Raw genomic sequence first — 10,674 nt, forward strand, 5'->3', positions numbered from 1 at the left:
ATATGAATCAATCGGGTGATTCAACTGTGTTCAAAAACGAAATGAGGAATTATTCGAACTCAACATTATCATTGATTTTGTTTTTTTTCACCTTTACCCAGTGTGTGTCCGGTCGTTTGCTTGTAATGCGCAGCGAGTTTTCAATCGTGGATTATTTTATCGGTTCTCAACCAGACGAACCTAGAATAATACCGTTCAAGTGAATGTATATGGACACGGAGGGGGTCATATCGGCAAAACTTTGGCTCATACAGCACAACAATTACTGAGTTTGCTCTATACCTCTCTCTCTCTCTCTCCGTTTTCATTTTGTGATTCGAGAAACTTTAATAATATGAAAACTTATAGTATAGGCGATTGTGTACACAAAAGAGAGCCATCCAATATATAGATATTGATGCGGTGAAAGGCGCACACGGCCAAACAACAAACATAATAATGCATATTTATCTTGGGTATCACTTGGGGATTTTGAACCGGAGCAACGAGTGGAAACGAATGAGAAATATTATATCGAAAAATAAAACGGAAGCTATTGGATGTGTGTATGGTGTGAATGTACCATGAATCTCTACTCGGTGTATGGGTATAACTATATCGATTCCGACTTAATTTGTTCGGATATCACATAAACGCTTATGGATGTGACAACTCAAACAGGAAGTTTTTAAGTTTTATGGTGGGTTGCGCCAGTGATTTAGGGCAAATTGCCTCAAAGTCTCGCATAAATAAAATTCTCTCGCACTGTGTCTCAACTCACTTCTCTGTATTACCACACCGGTACAGTGGCACGAGTCACATTTTCTTTGTTCGAAATTGCTTTTTCAAGTGAGATTCACTCTCTGTATAAAATATGTTAATGGTTTTGAAGGCAGGCAATGGCAGTGTGTGTGTGTGTGTTTCGCTCTTGGAAAGGTGACTAAAGAACTATCGATCCGAATAATTAAGTTTGGAAAAGAGTTGCGGAACACTTTCTCGTTCCGAAGAATAGAATGTTAATCCGATTACCAAGCAGCTCAATTGAGTTAAGTGACTTTTCTCTGAGAGTGAGAATGGGTCTAAACGACGTTTTATAAAACACTGATTGCGTTTCTTCCTTCAAAATGAATTTAACAGAATAGAAAATGGCAAATGGAAAATCAAAGCAAACTGATATGATTTGACCTTACACCTCAACTTCAGAAGATGCGATTTTTTTTCTTTTCAAATAAAATTTCAGAACAACGAACAATTGGCTTACTTTCTATTCAACTTTCAACTATATATGTATATATATGAGCTACTCTATGATAATACGGCCCGTTTGTGCTATGAACTACTTTACTAAAATGAATCTATCTATCTGATGGATCTATGAATTTACCTAACTTATATGATGAAGAAAAAATGGTCAAAATCAATATATATATATATAGAGGAAATCACTTGGATGATTTCCATGCAAAAAACAACACAAAGTACCGGTAAACAAACGGGGTAAAAAGTATAGAGAGCAAACAAAAATATAGCTATCTTTAAGCAAAAAAAAATTTCAGTTATTCACGTCATTTTTTGACACTCACATGGATGACGATAGTTCATTGGACCACAATTTTTTGTTTGTTTGTTTTTTGTTTTGTTAGATGTTTGGTTTTGTGTGTGTGTGTTTTTTGATTGTTTATGTATTTAAACAGTTGCGGTTGCTTTAGACTTGATATGTTTGTCTGTGTGCAATGAGAAAATAGATTCACATACATTCGCAAAATAGAAAATAATGTTTGTTAATGTCAAAAATTCACAAATGGTTTTTCCTTTCAATTAAAATTCTATTTAGTTACAAAAATTGACCTATCTAATCACCGACACAAATATATTCATTCATTTTCATTGATAATTAATAACAAATTTGGGATCATTTTTTTTTCTTGGCTCTCGAATATAATTATCGAAAGGTCTTTTTAATCAGTTAACATTGGCCCTGATCATTATGCAGATAAATCATTAGGAAAGTAAGTTGTTTTTGCTTTTGTTTGTTGTCGGTTAGGGACAGACCAATTAAATGAATGCAAACTTACCGGAAAAGCACCATTTGCCAGTGGCACGGGCGAATACAATCACTGACACAATGACTAATAGAATAGCAACGCCAACGATGATGCCAATAATTGATCCGATATCGATGCCAGTTTCAGCCACGTGCGGCGATGAGCTAATGTACACCGAGTAATCGGATGAGCCGAATTCGTTTGATGCTCGTAAGTAGTAGGTTTTTGTTGTGTCTTCGACGGTGAGACCGGCAATGGCGAGTGTAACATTGTAAGTACCGTTGCCCAAATCGATGGGTTGATACGCTTCAAAGCGGCTATTTTGTTGGCCCTGTGCAATTGGCAAACCATCAATGGACCATTCGATGCGGGGACGTGGATTGGCCGTAATTGTAACGTTGACTAGTGCTGTTGCGCCCAAAGGCAAACCGTATACACGGTTCTCTTGCAGTGGTTGTGGTCGGTCTATGGAAATAGACAGATATTGGTGTTTCTTAGAAAACAAAAATTCATGGCCAAAACGCCAAACACTTGAGGTTCAATCGTTACGAAATCATTTCTGAGTAATTTTTTATTTCAACACTTACATCGGACACTAAGCTGGAATCGATCTTCTTGTGGCTGATCAGCTGGATGGGTTGAGCGGCAAATTAAAAATTTGCGATCATCACTGGCACGCAGGCGACGATTGAGTTGAATGCTAACCGTGTATAAGGTGGTGTTACGGCCAATTAACGAATCTTGAACGATGCGTGGTGCTGAAATACTTTCGACAATCGGCTCGTTATCGAGGAACCATTGAAGTGTTGCAGGTGGTCGGCCGTCGCGCGAGATGCATGTGGCTTGGAAATCTTGATCAATTTCGAAAGAGCTTCGATGCAATTCGGTGTTTATCTTGATTTCTGGTCGTTTTGGTGGCACTGAAAGCAACAATAAGTTTAATTGTTTAGTTTCGTTGATTTTGACACATTTTCTTTTTCTTTTTTTAATTGCAACATCATATGGATGGGTTGAGAGGCCATGATTTTTCGCTATAAAAAAAGTCCATAGAATAAGACGTCTTTCACTGATAATTCGAGCTGACTGACAGCTCAATTTATGTTGCATAAACGACAACAATGTCAAAAACGTTTCTGTGGTATCACCACAATGACTCATTGGCGCCACATTGATAGGCTCTTATCAACTGTCAAATGGGATGCGTTGCAGAAGCAGAGTCATAGTCATCGCGCTCATTTTTGTCACATCTCATCAGTTATCAACCAAATGATACATTTTGATCCGAAGTTTTTATTGGATTTTTTTCCTCAAAAAAAAATACACAATAAATAACTATTGCCGTTGTATGTCATTGACATTTATTGTTTTTGCTGTTTTTCTAATGCTTTTTGGCAATCAACAATCAATCAATTGTCAAAAAGTAACAAAGCAATAAACATTACACCTGGATTCATTGAAAACTATTGTTCATCGAATGGTTTATAAACCTGTGTGCAACATGGTGAGCAAATATTAATTTATCGCCTTTAAATTTTATTCAATATTCGCTTTACGACAATATTCAAATCGATTCAAATCAATTGATTTTAGCATTTTCAAATTTCGTTTCATCACTCAAAGAAATGTCGCATTCATGTTTCGCTTTGTCTAAAGAAAATGATAAATGCCATCTAATTCATTCGGGTAAAAGTCTATGCGGTGAATCTGCCATTTTATCCGCGTGAATTCGAAAGGCATATTCATTATAATGAATTAAAAGCAACCGAAAAATAACAAATTCTTCAGAAAAACCGTATCATCTCTCAGCATGCTTCAGCCATATACATATATATGGATATATGTTTACCAAAACGGCGTCACGAGCCAAAGCTGAAATATGGATAAAATAAATATACTGTAGACGGATCGTCATTATAATTATAATTGTGCGACCCGTCTACTCATTATTTCTCCAACGGTGTCGCATGCTCACCGCATCTCACGATGCGCATGCGACACCCGCTAATGACAATTATGAAATGTGAAGAACATAGGTTCTGACACCAAAAAATTCAGGGGGGGTCAAGCCAAAAATTCAAGGGGGGGTCAAAAAAATCAATTCTATCTAGTGTAAATTTCTTCCCGAAAAAAATTGATCCGCAATTTCGAATTTGAAGAGCAAAAAAAAAAAAAAAGGTCCTCGCTCTCAAAAATCGATTCTATCTAGTGTAAAACCGGTATCCAGAAAAAAGTGAGGTCTAAAACAACAAAAAAGGTCCGAAAATGGCAACGGGTCCAAAAAAATCGTTGGGGGTCAAATTTTGCCAGGGGGGTCAGGATCAACGAGATCAGACTATGTCAGAACCTATGGTGAAGAAGAATCAGAATAAAGTTGATGCTGAAACTGAAACAAGCATTATTTTTCACTCTCACCTAACAAACCCACTACACTGGCGCTGCGAACAGGATAATTACGATCCTTCTACAATACACTATCGTCTCTCATTTGTCTGTGAATTACATTTATTTGAAATGAGATAATACGAAATTGACTGAAGCTCGACTGTGTATTACATAAAAAAAAGTTGATTCGTTTTTTTGGTATTATTTTTTACTTGTTCCTATTTCCAATTGAACGCCGCACTATTTTCATAACATTATCGCTGTGTACATGGAGCGAATTAATTGGTTTTTTGCCTTCAAACAAAGCTCTGTATGGTATGAGGAGGCATTTTTCTATGTATTTCTCTTGATAAATATTTTGCGTTTAGGTAGCAATAATAAAGAGTAAAAACAACTGGAACTCGCAGGAATGATTTTTACAAAGTACACAATGGAACAACGATAACAATTTGATGTCTTTAGTGATTTTTTTTTCTAATTCTCGACACTACATACCATAAACGAAGACAACATAAATGACAATAAGTTTGGCAAATGCTAATATTCGACAATAACACAACACGTCTAGTTCGTGATGATTTAAAAAAAAAACAAAAAAATTCAAAAATCGAGAAAATAAACAACAATTACATGTAGTGCTAAAAATGGACACATTTTGATATTTTTGAAATGGGTAACAGCATTCTGTCAATCGTATGGAAATACGACAACAATTTGTCTGCATCGAACACAGTTGGTTTTGCGATTATAGTGGCGCTGCAATGCTCAAGTATGTTACCACAAGGTTGCTGCAATAGCAATATACCACAGGCGTTCCTGGTGGCACCGATTGTAATGTGTTGAAAAATACATTGTAACACATAGGATTTTACTATCGGTGCCACAAGGTGTCGTAATGCTCTTGCAGCAACGGTGTGTATGTTACTGTATTCGAAGAAGATCCACACAAAAGGGAATGAAAAATTTTCGTTATGATTTTTTTCTTTTGAATTTTTTTCGAATGTATTTTACATTACAAAAACGACTACTGCGGCGCTGCGAACGTTTTGACAGGTATAAAAGTCAATTGTTAGCAGGCATTGTATTTTTCCGAAGGTTCAAGGGACTTGGATTGTGATGAATATAAAAATGGAACGGAAGAACGATCGTACCGTAAAGACCACCATCATTTTTTCGTTGGACAATATTACTTTCTTGCCTTGGCAATCATTTCATATATATCATCAGCACTTTGGATGTCATTTGATGGAAATCTAGCCGAACGTTTAACTAATAATCTGGGTAAAATGACTTTTTCAGGGTATATTGTCAATTTGTATGGGAGAGCTCCACGGCCAAATTTTTTTTCCACTATTGACACGATTTCCACTGTTCCCAGGTTCCGTTATTGACACGTTTTACTTAATTTTTTTCGTTTGTTCTAGATATTGCATTTACCAAAGAAGGCTTCACACAGCATTCAAAATGGATTGTTTCTTATTTCAGTGACTGTTCAGCCGGCTAACGCACAAATTGATTTTCTGCGGCTTCATTTAGCATTATTGCCCAGTTCATTACATCAGTGAGAAAAAAATGAATTCATCTTTTGAAGACTGTTGTTTAAAATTAATCTCTTGTAAACATTTACATATTTCATCACATGTCAAGTGATATCTGGATGTTCCTTCCTCCTCCAGTGACCTCAAAAGGTATGGATCAAATTTGTGTCGCCTTCCCCACCATCGCTAATATTTCATTATATCATACTGGAGCATTAAGCGGTCTTAGGGCGATTTGCACATTACCTTTTAATTTGGTTTTCCGAACTTTATGTGTGTTTGCGATCTGGATTTTGTTGATAAACCTCTTAATTAGTTTATCCGCTATCTTCTTCATATTTTGTTTCAAAATCAGTTACAGTTTTCGTTTAGATTTGTTAGATCTGAATCGAACAGTTTTCAAAGAATGGTTCAAAAGCAAAATTTTCAAAAGTTCTGGAAATTGTTTCATACTTCTTCTCATTAAGAATGAAATCGATAGTTTTACGTTCAAAAAAATACTGCGTGATTTAGCAGCAGAAAAGCAAATATAATGAAAAAGTACTCGAGCATTTTAATGCATCAATAAAAATGATCATGTCAGAATTTTTACGGCGATTAATTGTATAGAAGTAAAGTAATAAGTAACTTATTACTTATTACTTTCATTTTATTACTGTAATAAGTAATAAGTCCATCTTATTACAGTAATAAGATGATTGTAATAAGATTGTAATGAGTATCTTATTACTTTTGGTGCAAAAAAAAATCGCAAAAATAGTTTCATGTAATAAAAAACATGTCAATTTTTGTCAGACGAAAAAATGTTGGAAAAATGTGTCTTGCAAAATTTGACATGATTTTTGTATGAAACTTTTCTTCATCACTTCATAAGTGTTGTACATCATTTTAAAAATTTGTCCATTCGTCCTAATTTGAAACGGGACATTAGGACAAATGTCCGTTTGTCCCAAATCAATAAAAGGACGGACGGACGAAAAAATTTTGTCCCTTTGCCACCTTTAGCCCAGATTCTACAAAGATACAAAGAACTCTGGGAGAACGAGTTAATTTTCAGAGTATGTCTTTTTTTTGTCAATTTTCAAGTTGAAAATGCGAAAATTACATAAAAGTTATTTTTTTCTTGTGACGTAAAATAAATGTTTTTAGGTTGCAAATATCATTTATTTCTATTTTCTCCCAATTTGTTCGGGAATTTTTCGCTTTTACGGCCAAATTTATGTTAAATTCATTGAATTTGGAAAATTCCCGATTTCGGTTCATTTTTCCCGCTTTGGAGCTACACAATTCCCGACTTGAGCTGAAATCGATCTGGGAGGCCTAGTAATAAGTAATAAGATGACTAATAAGTAATAGGTCATCTTATTACAGTAATAAGTAGGTAATAAAGTAATAAGAATTACATTTTTTTACTTCTGTAATTAATTGTGAAATAATTCTATTTTAAAATAAATTATAGAAAACACATATGATAAAGTGAATTGAGTTAATTTTTCGTAATATTCAGTTTACAAAATGTTGATAGTCCATTGAAGTGGAACAGGGACTATTTCGGTATGACGTTGGCTGCACATATCATTATTTATTAAATTGTAAACTAGCCTTTAACACAGAAGATGTGTGGATTTTTTTTGGAATGTTCAGGTTTCCATATGCAGAACAGCCAACCAAACAAAAAATTATTTAAATTCTAAGGTTTTTTTTATTTCTATGTAAACTTCTATCTGCACTAGACGTGTTAGTTAACGCTTTACAATTTAAATTGAAATATTTGATTTCATATTCAATACAAACGATAATACACATAATCCAAAACGAGGTTTGTTTGTTTTCTTCCAATTTCTGAAATATATAGAAACTTTGGTCGAAAATTATATAAAAAAAAGTCATGAATAATTAGACCACTTGAACTTTTTAGATGGCTATAAGTGATATCACAGTGATACAAAAAGACGTTGACTTCATTCGCAAACGTGTCTCGAAATTGGAAAAACAAATGGAAATTAAAAGAGAGAAGGAACGACAAAGGGCCAGACGAAAGCTAAATCAAACTTCGATAAACTAATAGATCTCTTAAAAGAAATTTTGACTTTGTTGTTTTATATTGTATCACCTTTTGTATGCACTTTTTTTCTGGTTTGGTCATATGCGTTGATTATAAGCTGGCATTCAAATAGAAAACAGATGGGAACATTGTACAAAGTTCATACATTCAATAAATATTGACCTTTTTATTCAAAAGGGTGAAACAAGTGTATTTTTTATTTAAAAAAAAAACTAATTAGCTTGGCATAAAATCAAGATCGTTGCAAATCTCTACATTGAGTTCCATGCAATTCCATTTGAACATTGGTTGAATTGTTTCGAATTCACAATTGTAAAAATGAAACGCAGGGGATGACAGGTGAAAATTGGCGTTCAAAGGTCACATAGGTTGTCAATGTATACTTTGTTGTTTTTTTCGTCAGAAGGTACATGTGAATGAATGTAACATAAAGTGTCTTCTTCAACATATTTTGTTATTGGTCGTTATTGCAATATTTCACATCCATATTCAACATACATTCATTATCAAAAGTGGATAAAGGTTCGTTTTTTAAAACTTCGTTTCAAATGTATACACACTTTGGTTTTTCAATTGTAAAAAAAAATTAAAATGGATTAGAAATAAGTTTGCAGTGTTTTGAAAAGACTCCATTTTATGGTTATTGTACACGTATTTCGTTCAAAAACTTTGAATTCATCATTGAACCATTTGCATTTTTCTAGATGATACGAAGTGAGATCACAGCCTTAAAAGAGGACATCGATTTTTTACGTGGACGTATCTCGAAATTGGAAGAACAAATGGAAATTCAACCAGAAGAAGAACAAATGGAACAGGTGACACATGAGTTGTATGAGTGTCAGAGTGAGATCACAGCCTTAGCAAAGGACACTCGTGCTTTTCGCAGAGCCTGTCCGTGCGCTCTTTGCGTCCTGGTGCGAAATTGCCAGGGCGCCCTTTTCTTAAGATGAAATAAAATAGACTCAAAATTGTCTCAAAACGAAGGCGCGCTAGCCAAATTTTTTATGTCATTTCAAAAATATATATAATCTGATCAAATGCTTTTGGTGCATTCGGCGCTCTCGACGCCTGAATTTTTCTACGTATTTTCGGAAAATTTAAGCAATTAAGCTCAAGCGCTCCAATTTTTCTGCCAGTTTGCAGAAATTTCAGCGCTCACGCGCCTTCGGCGCCCCAGCGCCGTGGTGCAGCGCACCACTTGCGCCCTATCTGGGACAGGCTCTGGCTTTTCGTAAACGTATCTCAAAAATGAAAGAAAAAATGGATGAATATCAACAAGAAGAAAACCGAATGGCACGGGCGAGGTTCTATAAGGATTTAAGAGAAATGTTACCTTGTATGATAAGAGTTTTTCTATCTGTTTATATTTTGTCAGTCTTCTTTTGTTTTATTTTGGGTTTTGTTTTCTTTTGATAGAAAAATCTGAATAAAAGTGATACATTGAATTGATAAACGATGTCATTTGAATTTACAAAAATAAAAACATGGATTTCATTTGTAGAAAAATTGCTCGTCGAATTTCCAAAACAAACATGATAATTCAAATCCTTATTGGATGTGGCTTGAAAATGTTGGTCAATTTCAATTGAGCTGCGATGCAGCTTCATTGCTGGCATTAAACAATACCAACGCAAGTGGTGATTATTAGTTTAAATTTGAGATAGAAAGTGAGGCGATAGAAAGAAAAATCGTTTTCAATTATCGTCGGCGGGGGTATCATTGGAATCGACATAGCTCCAGGTGATGGAGAGCGAGAGACGAACACGAATGACTGTTATTACATTTTGTGAAAATTTTTGTATTCTGATAGAGCCAACGCGATAAAATGCCGATTCGAATTTATATTCATTAGTGGTTCGAGCGGTATTTTATCGGGTATGCGCGCTCGCACGGGGATGAATCGATGGTGTGCGCTGATAATTGAAATGGTAAAATAGGTCATTGAATTTTTGAGTTGAATTGATGAAGACACAACAAAACCATTTTTGACATATTCAAGAGCCGTAAAGCTTGTGCTTCCCATCCACTCACGTTGGAATAAAAATATGTGTGTGTTTTAAAATTGAGTGGAATTCAAACATTGGCTTTTCTACCTGTCATCGACAGACATTCGCATTAAAACACCATAAGTGATTGACATCGACAGTGCGATGGAATTCAGGTACCCGAGAGAGAGAGAGAGAGAGAGAGAGAGAGAGAACATTCTAAAACATATGCACACACATTCACATCAGTCCTAATTAATTAATCAAGTTAAGAAAAGGTGGACCCAGAAAAGATAAACATTCATATCTCTTTGTGGCCCTCGGCACTTTTCATTAAGAAGTCAGGATTAGATTAGAATTCGGTGTCTTTGTGATGAATATAAAGATAAACTGAAATAAAGTCATAAAAACAAAGTAGTAACAATGCCCAAGTAGTTTTTTACTCTCTGCTGCCATGACGAAATTGATGGCCTTCGAAGTCGAGAAAAAGAAATGGAGAGAAAAAATTCGAATGACATTTTCCGAATCGAATTTCAAGCAATCAATATTCTCGCTCTAAATTTGGAAATTAATAACTGAAAAGGTAATGGACACGGTTTCGACATCATGTAAATGGAAAATGGTCATTTTTACTCTTCTCTCTCTCTCTCTCTCTCTCTCTCTCTCTCTCTCTCTCT

The 10,674-nt window shown here is 35.0% G+C and overlaps 1 protein-coding gene across 3 annotated transcripts in view; it reads right to left on the reverse strand.

Annotated features, from left to right (window-relative positions):
- LOC129566569 (fasciclin-3) overlaps positions 1-10,674 on the reverse strand; it is a 32,509-nt gene that overhangs the window by 9,115 nt on the left and 12,720 nt on the right. For all 3 annotated transcript variants that reach the window (XR_008687744.1, XM_055442626.1, XM_055442628.1), the window contains exons 5-6: positions 2,612-2,944; positions 2,055-2,489 (exon numbers count right to left, since the gene is read on the reverse strand). Coding sequence is in view for 2 of the 3 variants with exons in the window: in XM_055442626.1 (XP_055298601.1) it covers positions 2,055-2,489; positions 2,612-2,944 (768 nt within the window). In the remaining variant the exon portion in view is untranslated. The remainder of the gene's footprint in view (positions 1-2,054; positions 2,490-2,611; positions 2,945-10,674) is intronic.

This window comes from Sitodiplosis mosellana, unplaced genomic scaffold (assembly GCF_009176505.1).
Source record: "Sitodiplosis mosellana isolate CC-2019 unplaced genomic scaffold, AAFC_SMos_1.0 Smas_scaffold_3, whole genome shotgun sequence".
Taxonomy (NCBI): domain Eukaryota; kingdom Metazoa; phylum Arthropoda; class Insecta; order Diptera; family Cecidomyiidae; genus Sitodiplosis; species Sitodiplosis mosellana.